The sequence below is a fragment of the Equus caballus genome, chromosome 1, assembly GCF_041296265.1.
Source record: "Equus caballus isolate H_3958 breed thoroughbred chromosome 1, TB-T2T, whole genome shotgun sequence".
Classification (NCBI taxonomy): domain Eukaryota; kingdom Metazoa; phylum Chordata; class Mammalia; order Perissodactyla; family Equidae; genus Equus; species Equus caballus.
This window is the reverse complement of record NC_091684.1, coordinates 89713259-89732320: the sequence shown is the minus strand read 5'-3', so window position 1 is coordinate 89732320 and position 19062 is coordinate 89713259. Positions and strand designations below refer to the sequence as shown.

At 44.7% G+C, this 19062-nt stretch overlaps 1 protein-coding gene across 14 annotated transcripts in view; it reads left to right on the top strand.

Annotated features, from left to right (window-relative positions):
- NTPCR (nucleoside-triphosphatase, cancer-related) overlaps nucleotides 1-19062 on the top strand; it is a 66472-nt gene that overhangs the window by 20287 nt on the left and 27123 nt on the right. For 10 of the 14 annotated variants that reach the window (XM_023647480.2, XM_070264573.1, XM_070264575.1 and 7 more), the window contains 2 exons: nucleotides 8741-8950; nucleotides 18798-18895. In XM_023647480.2, coding sequence (XP_023503248.1) covers nucleotides 8741-8950; nucleotides 18798-18866 — 279 coding nt within the window. In that variant the 3' untranslated portion in view covers nucleotides 18867-18895. The remainder of the gene's footprint in view (nucleotides 1-8740; nucleotides 8951-18797; nucleotides 18896-19062) is intronic. The other 4 variants (XM_070264600.1, XM_070264595.1, XM_070264586.1 and 1 more) reach the window with 1 other exon arrangement.

Below are 19062 nucleotides of genomic sequence, written 5' to 3'. Positions count from 1 at the left end.
TTTGTTCATTTTTCCAAACTGTAGTAGGATTGGTGGTAATAGTGGTGATGGTGATGATGGTAGTAGTGGCAGTAGTAGTTAACAGCTGTTGAGTACAAACTGTGTGCCAGACACTCAGTCATTTAATCCTCAGAATAACACTATCACTATGTTCCTGTGTTACTTGTGAGGAAACTGAGGCATAGAATAGAAATGAACTTTGCCCAGGGACACACAGCCTGAAGGTGGTAGAGCTGCCATGAATTGTAGAATCAAAACTTTATTATCCATTGTACAAAGTCGTATATGGAGTAATTGGAACTCTATGAAATTTTAGTTATTTAGATATAAAGAGTATCTTAATTTTTCAGACAACCTTCATGCTCCACCACCAAAACCATAGTATCTTTTTTCATTTCTTTCTTTAAAATATTTTTGGTAAGATTATTCATAGGTCTCTTCCATTTTCTGCTGCTACTATAGCTAGGATTTTTTTTTTTTTTTTTCAGTTTTCTTATGATCAAGACTGATAGGATAACGTGGACCTTTTTCATAATGGTCTTTTTGACAACCACATGAATGCTGTATTAGAATTTGATGCAAAGTAGGATTTAACATTTTGTTGGCTCCCTGCTTACACAAAAAAATAACAATAGGTTATAATATTTTGAAAAACAAAGGACATCTACCCAAAGCCCTATTTTCTAGGCTGAACAGTGTCATTTTTTAATCAAGATCTGTGGAAGGAATTGTAAGCTAGAACCAGAACACCCAGTGAAAGTATTTCCCTGTTTTGATCAAAATAAGGCTTTTAGTTTATATTTGTTTTTGAAAGCAGGATCTACATTTGAATCTGGAATAAGACTCTGCTTCAGATCTTTGAAATTTCATTTGAGAAAACTCCTGTCTCTGGAAGGGTTAGTTTTTATCACTTGACCTGCAAATGCCATTTAATATTTCAGGCCTCTAGGCTTTAGACAGAATTTAGAAAACTCAAGTTCTAGTCAGGATCCATTCTTGAAAGGTTGCCAGGAGCCCAAGCATTACTTTAGAATTTCCCTCATTGTTAGCAAATGTGACATTTGTTTCTTTGTTCCTCCTCACTCTCTATTTCTGTACCTCATGATTACACATTTGTGTTGCAAGATCAGCCAGGGAAATTAAAAGCTCTCTGATGCAAACATAGAAATTAATTTTAACATTTTCAGTAAAAACATTTCTGCAGTGAATCAAAACAGGAAATGAACTGAGAGCTCAGTGTAAGGTTGGCTCTGCAGTTAATGTAGGACTTGTCACGGTGACCCTCCCTGTAACCTCCCTGATTCTGCTGGGCAGGTCTGATGCGTCACTGTTGCTGTCTGCTGGCCTTGGCGAGGGTCTCTGGAGTTCAAGGCTGCGCAGCTTCTGCCTTGGGTTTTGGTACCTTCATGCAGTTCTCGCAGCCCAGTCCTGAGAAACATGGAAGAATCACATGCTCCTTAAGTGGGACTAGGGGAAAATTTGTATAAACTGGCGTCTTTCTTCTTCTTACTCATTCGCTTTGTCAATTTCCAATACTTCCTTCCGGCTGTCTCCTCCCGTCCACATCAGTCCAAAGCCCTCCACTCCGGGAGGCTCACATGTGATGAGCTGGGGGTTTCCTTGAATCTGATGCTGAGAGAGTGTGCGTGTGAGTGTCTCCCTTTTTTGTATTGATTCTAATTTTAAAAATTAGGGAAAAAAAGTTGTTAAAAAAACTTTATTTGGATGTAATTTTACTGTCAGAGAAAATTGCAAGAATAAAAATAGTGCAAGACCACTGGTATGCTTGCTATCCAGAGTCACCTATTTTTAACATTTGCCCTATCATTTGTTCACTCTTTTTCCCCGTGTGTGTGTGTTTGTGTAAATATATAAATTTGCGGGGGAAACCATTTTTATTTTGCATTAATCGGGGTACTTAACTCATAAATGTTCAGTATATTTTTCCTAAGGATAAGGATATGCTCTTATATAATTGGTACAGTTAGCGACCACAGCAAATTTTACACTGAGGAAATACCTTGATCTAATCCACCATCCCTCTGACAGTTTGTCAGTTGACTTAACAGTGTTCTTTGTGACATTTGTCTTCCTCCAGTCTAGGGGGACCGATTCCGTTTAGTCATTGTATCTGCATAGTCGCCTTTAATCTGCAGCGTTTCCAGTCATTCTTTGTCTTTACGGCATTGACGTTTTTGAGGAATACAGTTCTACTTTAAAAGGACATTCCCCTCTTGGAGTTTTTCTGACGTTTTCTCACGATTAGGTTTAGCCAGAATACTGCATAAATGGTGCTGCCTCTTTCTTGGGCATCACCTCTGGAGGCATGTGGTGTTTGGTGGTGTTAATTTTGATTTTCTGATCAAAAATTGTCCATTTTATCCACTGCATGTTTGCTGTTTTTTCCTTTGAAACTAATAAGCGGTGAGCAGGGAGACACTTTCAGACCATGCATATCCTCCTCATCAGAATTTCTCCTTGTTAATTTTAATTTTTTTATCTTCATTAGATTATCTTAAGATAAAAATAATTTTCTCTTGAGGCTTTAACTAGAAAGCCAATTTGACTACTGCCTTTTGAAATACTTTCTATAACCAGGTGAGCAGTAATTAACTAGCATATGATCACTGTACAGGGGCCAGCCCCGTGGCTGAGTGGTTAAAGTTCCGCGTTCTCCACTTCAGCAGCCCGAGTTCGCAGGTTTGAATCCCAGGCGCAGACCTACTCCACTCAGCAACCATGCTGTGGAGACGTCCTACATCCAAAATAGAGGAAGACTGGCACAGATGGTAGCTCAGAGCTAATCTCCCTCACCAAAAAAAAAGAAAAAAAAATCATTGTACATTCAAAAGCTGAACTAAAGAAGCTGTAATAGTTGATTTTTCCTAATCTAAGCTGTTCTCTGTATTTGTATCCAGTTACCTTATTAGTTAGGAAAAAAGTAATCACCATTTTACAGCAGCAGAAACAAATTTCTCCCCTCCAGGCAATGTCTAATGAAAGGATATCGGGTATCAAAGATACCAAACTTTTATCAAAAGTTTAAATATTGACTAAAATTTTTGCTAAGTGAGTGAAACTTAAACAAAAAAAGATGTTGGGGCTGGCCTGATGGTGTAGTGGTTAAGTTTACATGCTCTGCTTCAGCGGCCCAGGGTTCATGGATTTAAGCCATGCTGTGGTGGCATCCCACATATGAAAAATAGAAAAAGATTGGCGGCTCAGTGACAATCTTCCTCAAGCAAAAAGAGGAGGATTGGCAACAGATGTTAGCTCAGGGCCAACCTTCCTCTTACACACACACACACACACACACACTCAGAGTTATTGTAAACACTATTAGCTGGTAAGTAAGTGGCAGGAGTGAGTACATTGGGACATTCCTGGTCATTTCTCTTGTGCTGTGTGTAAGGAGTTGTGCTTCTAGTAGAGGGAAAAGGTCCTTTCACCTGCAGGTCACATCTGCCTACTGAAGGGGACCATTCTCTGTACTTGATAAACTGATGTTAGTGATAGTAACTGTTCTGAGACCCCAAATATGTAGGTCTTTTTGTGTAATTGAAAGTAGTACAGTTGCTCCCCCAAAATTAGGATTTTCCTGGCTCTGCCTCTGTAGGTCCCTAGAGACTAAAGTGTTGCTTCTCATTGGAGAGAAAAGTAGTTTCTTCATGGTTTGACGACTGTCTTAGGTTCCTTGTTTTCCCTATTTTATATTGAGAGTGTGCAGGTGGTATTGCACACGGGGTGTGGAAGAGAGCTTTGACATCAGGTGATCTTGGGTCTGACTCGCAGCTCTGTCACTTGGAAGCTCAGTGACTTCACACTCAGTGTAAATCACTTCCTTTCCTCATCTGTAAACCAGAGATGCTGATACCTGCTCCATGAAGTTATTAGGACTGAATGTGATAATGCTTGTAAACGGTGTCAGTCCCTGGCCCAGAGGAGGTGCAAACACAGGGATGGTTCTGAATATTCTTCTTGAGAAGGTGAGCGAGGTGACTGTCAGCCGTATTGTGGGAGGAGCCTCAAATGAACAGTCTGATTTGTGTTTGCTGGGAACCCGGGGGCCAAAGAGAACCATAAATCTGTCATGGGCACCCACGAGCCCAAATGTCCAGGCTGGTCCCTAGCACTGGGATCACAAGGAGTACTGGGTGCTCGATCCCTTGGGCTGACTGTCAGCCAGTAGCTGCTGTTTGAGTCCCAGGATAGTTCTTGCAGCTTGGAAAATGCCAAGGGTGCTGTTCTGGTGCCCTGCGATCAGATGCTTGTGTCCCGGAGAGGCCAGTTAGGACACAGGAGGAGCCTCAGAGCTAGTCTGCTGGGCCCTGGGCCAGGGATCTCCGGCATGTCAGTGGGGGCAGCTTCCACCCAGGGCACACACGCCTCAGATGGGAAGGGCTGGGCTGCAGGGCGAGTCAGGCGGTCTAGGTATCTCGTCCTGGCTGCCAGCCTGTGATTTTATTCCCTGAGGACAGACAGTCGACTTGCCGCCAGACTGCTAAGGGCTTCTGAAATTTTAGGTTTGGAATAAACACGCATAAAAGTCTGATTGGAGCCCTGCATGTTTAGCTACTGACTTCAGAGGATCTAGGGGTTGTGGGCCGGCTTGGCTGTGGCTGCTATCACCGTTCACCTTTCCAGCTTCCCTGGAACTCGTGGCTCTTCGGGGCGAAGGGCCACGTTCTGCCTGACTTCTGAGCGACACCCCCTGCTTCTCTCCCATGATTTTTGATACTTGCTGTCCCAGACAGGCGAGCTCAGAAGCCAGTCTATGTGTCTGATGTTAAAAAAAGCCAACCTTGATACCATCAGAAATATTAAATGATTCAGAATAAGGCAAAAAACACTTTAGCGTTCTCTCAGTTCAATATTTTGGTTAAATTGCTTATTTTATGTTTACATTATCTTTGTATTCTTCAAAGTACATACAAAGATTAAACAGAGGACCAAAAAGATCACAGTATTTTCAGGTCTCTGGCATGACCAGTACAAAGATATTTTGTTGTTCCTCTAAATCGATTTAATCTTTCCAGAAAGCAGACTAGCTGAGTGCAACCAAAGCTATAAAATTATTCATCGTTTCTCTTACCCCTGGCTGGTCAATTTTAGGACTCTGTCACCCCAAGGAAATATTTTCTCCCTCAGAACAAACAGACGGAAAAATAGGCTTTGCACAAAGAAGTTTTTCTGAGTCTTTGTCACCGTGAAAATGTATAATCAGCTGAGACAGAAGCCTAGGAGGGGGGCGTGGTTGGTGACAGGGGCTGCGGTGGAGCTTTCGGCAGTCCTGCAGCCTGTGTTGCCCTCTGGGGAGAGAGGTATGCGAGGGAGAAAGTGCGTGTGTACGTCTGGATGGTGTGTACCCAGGGCTTGCGCCTGGTGGCCCAGAGCCCGCGAAGTTCTTCAGGAGCTCCTCCTTCCATTTTACTCCCCCTACAACCTGAAAAGGGGAGGAGGGGGCGGTTTTCAAACCTGGGTCCTAGTGTTGTAAGGCCGTGTCTTTATCAGCTCAGAAGAGAATTTGGAACAGTGTAAACAGGGTGAATATTTGTGCACTGGCTTATTTTTTGTTTTCCTCTAAAGTTGCTTGAATTTATTTAGAAATAAAACAGTTTTGAACATGAGTGATTCTTTTATTAAGTTCTCGAATATGTGTTATTTAGAAAAACAAACTGAGGGGTTTACAGGTTTCTGAGTGGCTTAGCATCTGAGATCTGTCTCTCACTTGAGCATGAATACTTCCATTTTCCATTAAAAATCCAAGATTTATATTTGAGATTCCTGTAGTTCCTGGATAATAAAGTCCCTCATTCTGGACAGAAGGAGGCTTTTATATAAGCTCAGGTTTTAAGATGAGCGTTTCCACTTGGTAGGAAACAGTGTTTGCATGTGTGTCCAGGGACCTTTGTGCGGAGTTTAAATGCTGCTGTGAGCTGTCACTGATGGGTGCTGTGGAGCACAGCAGGCTGGCTGTAGAGCCCTGTGTTGTGCATTTATACCTGCTCGTGTGTATTTGCATCCGTGACTGCCCACATATGGACACTCCAACAAACACATACACAGGTACGCACATCCTTTCTTATTGTCTCTCTCTCAGTTGGCTGCCTTGCTGTCATTTTCATGGCCAGAATAGAGTTCTGTTTGGCTTTTAGATAGTAGCCTCTGGAAAGACAACATTTACCAGTATTCATTGTCTCTAGAGGCAGCAAAATGCCCCAAGTACTCCTTGATAAAGAGTCAGGGCAGTTGGAATGGCTTGCTCTTGTGGAATTGTCTTATTTTTATGCTTATGAGCAGGTGGCTGATAGCTGTTTTATTTCTCCCAAATTTGACATTCATTTCTGAAGAAAAAGTTTGGAATAAATAGTAACTTACTCCACAGACACTCCCCCTTACTCCCCATTCCTCCCTCACCCCATCAGTGGAGGTGATGTTGGCTGCCTCACCTTAGCCTTGCAGCATCATTCGATCCCATGAGAAAGAAAAAAATGACTCTAACTCTGTCCCTGTATGTATGTGTGTGTGTATATGTGTTGTCCCTGTATATGTAGATACGCACAGATGTAAACCAAATTGAACGGTAACAATGAAGTGCATTAGAAACAGAAGTTTGCGTGATTGTTTAGACGTCTCTTGGATGATCACAACGGATCCTTTCCTGGTCTTTCTGCAAATAAAATGAGTGGAAAATAAGTTATACGTATGTGCTATTAGGTAGGAAAATAGAGTACCACTTACTTAAGAGTTTGAAAACCGCTGCTCTGATGCTTTTCTCCAGTCACCTCCTGGGTTTATACCCCACAATCTCATATTGTCTATTCCAAAAAATGTCCAATGTGTCTTCCTGACTCCCCACAGCTGGTAGCCTTCCTAGCACAGCTTGTGATCCTCCCTGGCTCAGAATCTCTCAGCTGTTGGCCAAAGTCTCCATCCCTCTGTGCATCGTACACAGGGTTTTAGGATCTGCCCCTCAGCCCCGTCTGTCACTGGCTGCCGCCAGCCACACTGTACCATAGCTTTGGTATTTGGAATTTGAGCAACATCTAGCTTAACTCACACATACATTCTGAGAATGTGCTGATGTCATTATTTAAGGAGTCTAAGAATTATCGTGAACAGTACTTTGTAACTCAGCTTTACATACAGGCTTCAGAATGACCTTTTATGCAAAGATACATGAAATGTCACCCAGCATTCACTGCAGAGTTTCTTATGTGTTCTGTTGTGCCCCTGCTTTGGAAGAACTGCTCAAAGTCATGGCAGCATTCTCTGGGAGGGCTTTCCAGAGAGCACGTGAATATTAGTCGTCCGTTCCTGTGTAACAAATTACCCCAGAATTCAGCAGTTTAGAACGAACGTTTGCGACCTCTGACAGTTTCCCGGGGTCAGGAATCCAGGGAGGGCTGCGCCGGGTTTTCAGGCCTGGGCTTCTCGTGGGTCGCAGTCATCTGAGGCTTGGCTTGGAGGGACTCGCTCCCATGCTCCCTCTCATGGGTGCTGGGAGGCCTCAGTTCCTCTCTAGCTATTGACTTAAGGCCTCAGTTCCTTCCCACGTGGACCTTGTCATCGGCTGCCGGAGTGTCCATACAACATGGCAGCCGTCTTCCCTCAGAGCAAGTGATTCAACAGAGAGAGAGAGAGAGCATGTGAGCATGCACCAGTGAGAGAGAGAGACAGAGATGTTGAGAGATTGAGACCAGGACAGAAACAATGGTCTTTCTTACCTAATCTCAGAAGTGACATACCATCTCTTCTGTCATATTCTAGTGGTCCCACAGACCAACCCTGGCACTGCATAGTAGAGTCTACACAAGGGTGTGAATCTTGGAAGCTGGGAATCAGGACTCTTAGAGGCTGGCTGCCACACCTGTTCCTAGTGGGGTCTTCAAGGAAGTACTGGATATGAATTGGTCATAAAGTCACTAGAAATGTGAGATTTAAAGGGCACAACCCTGCTCACTTTTTTTTTTTTTTTGAGGAAGATTAGCCCTGAGCTAACATTTGCCACCTTCTTTTTGCTGAGGAAGACTGACCCTGAGCTAACATCCGTGGCCATCTTCCTGTACATTATACGTGGGATGCTGCCACAGCATGGTTTGACGAACGTTGCATAGGTCCACACCCGGGATCTGAGCCGGTGAATCTCAGGCGGCCGAAGTGGAACATGCGATCTTACCCACTGTGCCACCAGGCCGGGCCCTCACTTTTTTTCTTTTAACCAAGACTCTTTTCCTTTTTCTTTTAACTTTCAATTCTTTCTACCAACCCTCGTGGTACAGATTATGAAACACAGGCGTTTGCCTGCACCAGTTACCTCCTCCCAGCAGACAGGGACCCTCATGTGACTCAAAATGGACAAAAAGAGACCAGTGTTAGTAAGTCCACCCACGTTTGCTGTCTCATTTCTTTTAAACCCAAGGCATTTGGGTCTGTTTACTTTCTGGGTAAATATACATATAAAGCGTGGTTGTTCTTGGAACCACTGAAAAGTTGCCAGGAAAACTGGGTGGCTCAGAGCGTTGAGTGACCCAAGTGCTGCCATCTCCCAGGGAGCTCTTCGGGAGGGGTCTGCTAGGTAATTGCTCCCTGTGGACTGCCAGGTGACCTCCTGTCTTCCAAAGTGTAGTTGACTCACCCTGGTGTGACTGCTGGTCAGTGAGTGACTGAGGAGTGGGACCCCAGCGCCCTTTGCTTAATGTGACTGCAGTGTCCCAATTAATGTCTCTGTCATCCTCAGGCGGGTTCCAGCAGTGGCCCAGGGCAGAGAGTGTGTGTCATCGATGAGATTGGGAAAATGGAGCTCTTCAGTCAGCCTTTCATCCAGGCTGTTCGTCAGACACTGTCCAGCCCAGGGACCACAGTCCTTGGCACAATCCCAATCCCCAAAGGAAAACCGCTGGCCCTCGTGGAAGAAATAAGAAACAGGAACGACGTTAAAGTGTTCAGTGTGAGTACAGCCAGTCCTGCATACCTGCAAAATGGAGCAGGTGACCCAAAACAGCGGATGGCTCTAACATATACCTTTGTCACTGAATTACTGTTGTTTTTCCTCTTAGGCTAGAATATAGGTGAGTCTGATTTTCTCGGAATTTATAGAACCTAAATTGTATCTCTACTCCATGAAAAAACAAACTTGCCCGTAGGGGAGCTACCTGCCCATCTCAGCTGCTCTGGCTGTGTTCTCCACCTTCCCCACGAGGCACCAGGACCTCCCCGGCGTCCAAGTCCCCAGAGCAGCTGGTGCTGTTGGTCTCAGCACATCTCTTCTCAGGGTGATGGTCAGGTTGGGATACAGAGGCAAATCAGTGCCGTTTTATTGTAAAGGTTTCCCTTTCGAACTGACCCACTTCTGCTTGTGGGGAGAGGAAGCTGTAGCTGTGGTTTGAAGCACGGCTTCCAGGTGCTGTAGAGCAGCATTGTCCAATAGAGTTTTCTGTGATGATGGAATGTACTGTCCTGTGCAGTAGCCGTTAGCCACATGTGGCTATTCACATCTAAATAAAATAAAAAATTCAGTTCCTCCACTTACACTGGCCACATTTCAGGTACTCAGGTAGCCACATGGACAGCACAGCTGTGCAGACCTGCTAGGCAAAGTGAGGTTTGCAGACCAGCAGTGTGGGCATCACCTTGGGAGCTTGTAAAACGTGCATTGTTGGAGGCCTCGCCCTGATCTAATGAATCGAGCTCTCTGGGCCTGGGCCTGGTCCTGGTCATCTGTTTGAACGTGCTCTCCAGTGGTTCTCAGGCCCCCTGCAGTTAGAGGGGCCGTGCTGTGGAGCACATGTGACAGATGAGTAGTTCTGTCCTACTATTTGGTGGCAGTGTCTGAGCCAAGTTGTAAGGGACTTTGATACCACTGCTGGCACTTTGCCTAAACGCTTGGCTTTTCTTTCCTCATTGTCTTTCTGTCCCCTTCGTAGTCAGATATTGTCTTGCCTAGCTCCACTTTGGTTTGTGTCAGTGATAGCCACATTCTTGGCTGAGCTCTGCTTATGCCCCTCTTGCCCCACCCCCCAGTTTAAAAGCTGATTGGTCCTGTGGGTACCAAGTGAACAAGTCAGGCTGACAGGGCCACCCCTCTTGGGGAGAGAAGAGAGAGCTCTAGCTGCCGAGTACCCATGAGCACCTTACACCACTGGTTAAAATGTCACCATGGCTGGCTGGCCCTAGTGTGATATCCACATTTGTCACCAAAGTATCCTGGGGTACTTTGGGGGCAGTAAACAACCATTAGGATTAGAGCAGCCAGACTTGAAAAAATTTGTGCATTCCTTCATTCTTTTACTCTTTCATTCATTTGGTAAATATTGGTTGAGCGTGTGTTGTGTGCTGTGCATCATTCTAAGTCTTGGTGATGAACAAGACTGACCGAGTCCTGTGCTTACAGAGCAGACATTCCAGTGGAAGGGCAAGATAATAAATGGAAGCCAACAATTGGGCAGTTTTAGATAGTGATAAACACCAAAAATAAACGAGAGCAATGTGGTAGCTGGGGCTGGAGGTGGGGGAGGGAGGTGGTGATCAGGGAAGGTCTCTCAGAGCAGCTGACATGTGAGCTGAGGCCTGGGAGCCATGCAAGGTCGTGTCCTCAGTGATGGCTTTGAAAAGAGTGTGGGCTCTCGTCTTCTGAGTTTTTAAGTTGCCTTCTCTATGTCTGCCTTTACATAGCCTCCATATTAGAGCTTTTGGTTATGATTCTAGAGTTTCTATGGAAGTAGAGGCAGTGAATAGTTAAGATCATGAAAGACAATTAGTTTTCAGGTCAGATAGCTTCCAGGCCGGAGGCTGGGAAATTGCTGGTGTTAAACTCCAGGGATTGGCTCTCTGCAAACTAATCTAATCTAAAAGTCCTAAAGTGGGATTGAGGGAAGTTAATTGTTAAGTCCAGAAAAACACATTATATCTTAAGATAATACCACGCTTTGTCTAAGACTGGAAGTTATTCTCCTGGCAAGGTAATCAACGTTCCTAATGATGTGTAAGTTAGCTTATGGTTACTTATGTAAGAGAGAGAGGCTCACATACCCCATTATTCTTGCTTATCTTGTGTTCCTTTGGGGCTTGTGTGGTCTTTCTGTTACTGTTTTATAAATGAAGAATCTCCTTTTCCTTATCTGCAGACTTAGAGGTTGGATGAGATATTTCTTGGTCCTTTTCTAATACACAGTGAGGTTGTCTTAGTGCAGTTTTGAGAGCATCCCTTGCACCCAGCACTTGGTCCATGGACAGGCACATGTGAGGCATGTTCCCTTCCCTCAAGAGAAACAGACCATGGGACGATCAAAATCTGGGGGCAGAGGAGGGAGAGATTTGTATGAGCAGCAGTGGGGAGAGGGGTCCTGAAGGAAGTGGTTCTTGGGTGGATTTTTGAAGGAGGAAGTGAGGAAAAGAAGGGAGAATATTCCAGGTAAGGAAGTAAGTTATGAAAGTTGAGGCGGGCAGGCTCCCCTTGCTAACAGGTGAGCATGTGAGGGTGGAGACGGAGCTGAACTCATGATCTAGGGAAAGGATTCCACTCAAAGTTACTCGTATTATCTCGTCTTATTATTCTTAATAGTGTCAAGTAAATAGAGCGTTATTTTTCAGAAAAACACCTGAGAACAGTTGTAGTTCTAGACAAGGTGGAATGGACACACTTCTCTCTATTTCTCCTACTAAGTACAGCTAAAAACCTTGGGTGTTATACATAAAACAAGCATAAAGAGACCTGAAGAGAAGGCGGTGTACTGGCTGAGGACCGCAAGGAACCACACAACAGACACAAGTGAAAATCACTTCTCATACCAAGAACCAGGAAAATCGACTTGAATGAGAAAACACAATCATCACATGCCAACAGCAAGATGACATAGATGTTGGAATTACAGGGCAGAGATTTTAAAGCAGCCATCAGAGAAATGCTTCCTGGATCACTTACAGACATGTTTGAAACAAATGAAAAGTAGAAAGTCTCACAAGAGAAATCAAAAGTTTCAGCAAAGATATGGAAGACATAAAGAAGAATCAAATGAAAATTTTAGAACTGTAAAATACAATAACTGAATGAAAAAGCCTCTGGATAGACACACCAGCAAAATGGAGATGACAGAGGGAAGAATCAGTGAACTTGAAGGTAGAACAACGCAAATTACCTGACAGAGCAGACTGAAGAAAGAACAGACTGAAGAGAGAGCCGAGCCTCAGGGACTTGTGGAGCTGTAACAGAAGGTCTAACCTGCATGTCATTGGCTGATGGTCTTAATAATTTAGAAACTTCTGTCACGATGCAGGCTAGGGTATTGATAATTGCCTTCTTGAAATTTCTTTCTCTTTTAGAAGTTTGGTTAGAATTTTTTTTCTCATTTCTTCTAGAGTTTACTGCTATCTAAGTATAGCCACTGGAAAATGTTTTTAATTTATTTCAATATTTGGTTATTTGAGGCTAATTGTCAAAAAACATTTAATGATGTTAATGCTGTAGAGGCAAGAGATGAAGACCTTCATGGATCAAGATTACTAGAAGGAGCTGTGTGTACTATTTTCATAGTTTTCTAATTAACATGAAAAGAATATTTTTGTCCCTGCTAATCACTTCTTACCAAAAAGTACATATAAATGAATTTGGTCATTTTAATGGCATTTAGGAAGCATGTTTCATCATTTCCTTTGAAATATTTCCTTAGTGGAAATGCTGGAGAGCATTTGTTACCTGCTGAAGGGACAGCATTGGTGCTTGGAGTCTGCAGAGCATTCATTTCGATACAGGGTGGCTCGTGCATACGGACTTCACAGCAATCTGGGGAGGTCAGTCACACCTTCTCCATTCTATCCATGGGAGGTTGCATGGCTGGTCCAGGGTCACTCAGTTAGCAGGCGGCAGAGCTAGCATTCAAACCTCGGTCCGTCTCTCTCCCAAGCCTGAGCATTAGCACAACCTTGCTGTGCTGCTACCTTCATTGATAGAGGTGAGGCAGGTGATTTTGCTATAAAAATCTCAGATCCCTAGAAATTATTTGGTTTTTCTACTTTATAAAGATGTTACTAAAATCTATTCTCTTCTGAATTCAGAGCCATTTAAACTTGTTTTTTCCATAAAGCAGTTTTTATTCTTTTAGTTTTTATTTGTGGATTGAAGATCACAAGAATAGTGGGAACTAGGTCCCAATTTTCCTCCAATGTGGAAATTTTTAGACTTCCTCTTCCCTGCCATGAGTTTTTTCACGAAGAGAGGCGTAAACCATTTTAATCGCACCAGGAATTTGATGCTGTCCTCTGGGTCCATGGACTCCTGTACTGTATATACAGGGGTGAGAGTACATCTGCCAACCTCTAGGTCAAAGTGAGTAGGCAGGGTTTTTTGTAGAAAGTGACAAGCTAATCGTGCAATTCACATGGAAATGCAAAGGACTCAGCTAAAACAATCTTGAAAAAGAACAATGTTGGACGACTCACACTTCCTGATTTCACAACTTACTACAAAGCTACAGTAATCAAGACAGTGTAGCACTGGCATAAGGATAGACCCAGACCAATGGAATAGAATTGAGAGTCCAGAAGTAAACCCTTACATCTTTGATCAATTGATTTTTGGCAAGAGTGCCAGGAGAGTTGAATGAAGTTGGACCCTTACTTCACATCATACACAGAAATTAACTCAAAATAGACCTAGACCTAACTGTAAGAACTAAAACTATACAACTCTTAAAATATAGGAGTAAATGTTTTTAAACTTAGGTTAGACAAAGTCTTATTTATACAACACTAAAAGAAGAAAAAACTAAATTGGACTTCATCAAAATTAAAAATTCTTGTGCTTCAAAGGAGACCATCAAGAAGGTGAAGGATAACCCACAGAATGGGAGAAAATATTTACAAATCATTTATCTGATAAGGGATCTATATCCCAGAATATATAGAGAACTCTTACACTTAATAATCTAAGGAAAGAAATGGAAAATAAGAAGTGTTAGGGAAGATGTGGAGAAATTGGGACACTCATACAGTGCTGCTGGGAACGTAAAAATTCAGCCACCGTGGAAAACAGTTTGGCAGTTCTTCAAAAAGGCAGACGTGGAGTTACTGTCTAACCCAGGAATTCCCCTGCTAGGTCTTCGTGTGCCCAAGGGAATTGAAAACACATGTTCCTGCAAAAACTGGTACATGAAGGTTCATAGCAGCCTTATTCATAATAGCCAAGAAGTGGAAACAACCCAAATGTCCATCATCTGATGAATGGATAAACAAAATGTGATACACACACAGTGGGATATCCTTTGGGAATAAGAAGGAGTGACATAGTGATACATGCAACAACATGGATGAATTAACGTCGCATTATGCTAAGTGAAAGAAACCTGTCACCAAAGATTACATCTTCTGTGATTACATCTGTATGAAACGTCCCACACAGGCAACTTTATAGAGATAGAAAACGGATCACTGGTTGCCAGGGACTGGAGGGAAGGAGGAAGTGTCAAGGATGACAATGGAGTTATTTGGAGGGAGCTGATGAAAATATCCTAACTAGGTAGTGCTGATGATTGCACAACTCTGTGAGTATACTAAAAACCATTTAATACCCTTGAAAAGGTTGAATTTTATGATATATGAATTATATCTCAAGAAAGCTGTTTTATATACACACGTCGGTAGACAGGATGCTCACACAAAGGAGCCATCACACCATTCCTCCTCCTCCGGGGGCGCTTCCTCCTCGTGCTACCCGGATGTGGACGTATAGTCCCCTCCCAACCGTGGGCCCTGGCTTCCTCATATCCCCACTGGCAAAGTAATTCTTTGTTTAGAAACTTTAACTTTCAAGAAAGAGTAGAGTTACAGGGTTTGCATTCATGAATGATCCTGTTTTTAGGTTCAATAAAATAAAGACAAAACATGAAACAGAGAGACTAGTAATAACTTATGTATTAAGTTATAATAATGAGCATTGTCAAATTAATCTCAGTTTGTAATCCCTTGTTTATGAGAAACTTCAGGGTCCTTCCCACAGTTTCAAGGAAATGTATGTGGTTTTGCTTTTCTTTCTTGCACATAGTATATGTACTGAGAGGCATTTTCTCCCTGACTGTCGCTCTGTCCATATGTTCACGGTTTTCCTGGTGTTATTTATGGCACCCAGGTTGTTGACTGTTGACTCTCAGGCACTTTCGAGGCCCCAGGAGGCACAGAGCTACTTAGATGGTCTAAGTCTTCATAATCTTTATGTAACCACTCAGCCCTATTTCAAAGTGTCTTCTCAGCTTAGAATTTACTAAGCATTTATTGAGCACCCACCATGTGCAGAGACAGGATGAAGGAGAGGCAGCACCGTCCCCATAGAACTCAAGGTCCAGTGTTCACCTTGCCTAGGCCGGGTGGGTGGCCCTCTTGCAGCCACTGGGCAGGGCGGAGCTCAGGCTGCCCTCAGCCTCCTGCATTTCTCTCAGGGCTGCAGTGCAGAAGGCGGGGAACAGGCCACCTTGGTTCCTTTCCACAGTCTTTTCACCTTCTTGTTCTGTTCCCAGCCCCCACTTCCCTCTTCTCATTGGACTCAGGAAAGACTTTCTGCAGCCAAAATTTTGTGGTTGAATAAAAAGACTAGAATTCTACATAAAGAGAGGGGCCCCAAGGTCAACAGATGATGCCATACTTGTCCTCACATGTGAGAGTTTGTCATCTGTGTACAAGGAGCATAACTGAATACAGTAGACAGTTTCACATAGACATCTTCCTGCATAACTTTCAGAAATAATCTTAGGGAAATCGGGGTGGGGGGTAGCAAAATAGTGTAGTTTTTGCATTCTGTTCATTAATTTTTAATGAGAAAACGTTCTCCAAATGCGTCTTTTCCAGTTTTAGTGTTGATTCTTTTTATATCTAACCAAGGCTGGGAGTTCTCTGAGTGTTGGGGCGGCCAGCACTGCCCTGCTGCAGAGCCCTCAGCCGTCAGCAGCTCCTGAGGAGGGAGTGAGGCAGGGTCGGGCCTCACTTGGTCAGGACCCCTGGGTGATGGTTGAGGTGTTTGTGCTCATCAATCTTTGAAATGCTCTCGTCTCCTGTGCCTTAGTTTTCTCTTGTATGAAGTGGGGATAGTCGTGCATGTCTCGTGTACCATAGAGGCCTGGTTTGAAGTTGAAATGAGGTGAGAGAGGCCTTGACAGCTCTGTGTACTGAGGGCTGCCACACGGTTGTGGTGATGGAGAGGACGGGGCATTTCCCTGAAACACGGAACTGGAGCTGTGTGGCATGCGAGCGCTTCTTGGGCCTCTTGTTTTATCTCTGAAGCCTCACTCTTGTTAAACCCAACTCTGCAGGCCTTGGCTATGCCACTTAAACAGCCTTCGCTCAGGACCCGTATCTTGGATAATGGGGTTTTCCACCTTGTCGCCCTTCACTTCCCTTCATGTGCCCCTAACCATTCTATCGAAGGGCTTGGGGATTGAGAGAATGGAAATGAAGCCTTAGTAATGACCGTAGGAAGACAGCCTCCCTTCCTTCCCCCATCCTCATGCAAACTGCTCGATTCTGTTACCTCATGTCTATCTCATCGCACCAACACGTATTTACAGTTGATCAGCATCAGAGCTGTCCACTGCAGAAGTGGTGAAGTCGAATGCTCAAGCTCCATCTGTGATAGCTCTCTTTCATTGCTGGAGGGAGAAATAAGGGTCTCCTCAGGGATAGTGGAGGCCGTGGTGCCTTGAGCGGGCAGTGATGTACTTGCCTCTCCTCATTACTCACTCTTGCAAAGTTAGTTCATTCTTTCCATCTGGACACAGTGTTGCCTTCCTTTCCTCCTCTCCCCCAACCCCATTTATCTTTTATGCTTCTTCCCTCTCCATTTCTCCCCTTCCCAGCTCAACATCTCGTCCTTTCTTTTACACTTATAAAGGACGTGATGAAATGTTCAGAGAAGAGGAAATGGACCAAAATGCCCCTCATCTCCAGATTTTCCTTTGAGACATGCGGTACACTCTCACAGACTCTGAAGGCAGAACCTCTTGTAATTCCTGGTGACGTCAGGTTGGAGAAAAGGGAACTAACAGCTCGAGTCTTGCCACCTGTCCTTTCTCCACGCTGCTGCTAAAGCCATATGAGGCTCCCCGGCGAGCCTACTGAGTTCCCACCGCTGGATACCCACCTGCCTCCCCCTTTCCACTGTTCCACATCAGGGGATTTCCTTGAATGCAAACAGCAGAAATGGACTTAGGCTAATTGAAAAGAAAACAGCAACAAAAAGCCTTGCATGGCTGTGCGATTTCTCTTCAAGCTGAAGGCAAAGCTAATGGCCCTCACTTCACTGGAGCCAGAGTTGCCCCAGGGACCTGCATGGCGAGGACCAGTGGACAGTGTGCCTGGACACTACTGTTAGTGTCTCAGCCTCAGGCATTTGCCACTTAGCTGACTTCTTTCAGAATTCTGATTCTCAGGAAGATCTCCAGGGCCCGGCTTGCACTCCTTGCCCGTGGGCTGGTTTCCTAGCCTATGTAGTCTCTCAAAAGAAAACCAAAGCATTCTTAGAAGAAGGGTAAGTGGCTGCTGAGGACCCCAAAATGATGAAGTCCACTATGCATTTCCTCATGAGACATTTATTTAGCACCTACGGTGTGCCAGGCCCTCTGTTAGACACAGAGAGTGTGAAGTTCTGCAGTGGGACCAGGCCCATCTCTCCTCTCAGGGTTCACCTACACTGAACCTGCTGAAGATTTCCAGATGCACGCCCTCTTGCCATGATTCTTTGCTCAGGGCCTTCTCTCTGTCTGGGTGCCCTTCTGTTGTTCACCTGTCAAAATTAAGTGCAGGCATCACTGCCCGTGGAAGCCTTTCCTGCCCCCTGCCTGGCTCCTGCGCGCCTCTCCAGACTTTTCTCGCAGATCCTTTTCCATTCGTTGCTCTCCTTGTTGTTCATGTCTGTCCCTCTGTTCTGGTCTGTAGGCTCCATGAGGTTAAGGTCTTTTTATGAGCATTGCTGTATTCCCAGCACCTTGCCCCATTTCTGGTCGAAAGTCCATCAATGTATGTTGAACGGGTGGATGTTGTATGGTGCCAAACGGAAGGGACTGGTGATGGGAGAAGAGGTGGCCCTGCCCTCATTTGAACCTCCCCATGGTGTCTGAATGCTTCTGTTGTACTCATTGGGACTGTGGTAGTGAAAGAAAGAAAATAAAAAACACACCACCAGCTAAAGCTTAAATAAATTCTGTTACTTGTGTTTGTTTGGGTAATGCTATTAATTACAGAGAAGGCACACTGGGGCCAGGGGACCTGAGTTCTAGTCTGTACTGTGTTACCAACTCCCCTGAGATCTCAGGAAAATCGCTGCACTTCTCTGGGCTCCACTTTCCTCATCTTTCAGATGAGGAGTTGACTGGTGTCAGGGGCGCCTTGCAACACTCTGATTTTCTAAGCTGGTGGAGAGAGGGAGTGGATTACTGACCTTTGTGAGCATCCCAGAATTCTGGGTGCGACTCATGGCCGGAGGACCTGCCTCATGGGCGAGTTCTCCCGGCTTCACTGAGGCACTTCCTTCTGTTCAGTCAGGGTGCACTCGGGCCGTGTCCCAGTGTCCCACCCCGTCCTGCACTCCCATCATCCGTCCCAGAGCGCCTCGCACGGGGCTCAACTCCCAGCTCTTCCCGTGGGTAAAATCCAGCAGTCATCAAAGCACACTTTCACTTTTTGAGCCGCACCTGTCCTGTGTTCAGAGTGCTCCTGAAGAGCGGGCCTTCCCCCTCTCCCAGCCTCCTGGTTCCCTGTCAGAGGACTGCAGAAACAGGAAGGAACTCTGAAGCCCACTCTCTTGCTTCTTGCCACAGGTCACCAAGGAAAACAGAAACCACCTTTTGCCGGATATCGTGACGTGCGTGCAGAGCAGCGGGAAGTGAAGAGGATCTGTGTTGTGCTTGTGTGCACGGTAAGGACTGTTGCCAGCTCACGAGGAGACTGAGCAGGGCGCTGCCCACCGAGGTCTCCTGCCTTAAGGGTTAGGGAACCTTGTGGCTCTTCCCAAGAAAGCCTAACAGCTGGTTTCCATAAAATGTTTAAAAGATCAAATTAGCCCTAATGCTGGATTGACTCTAC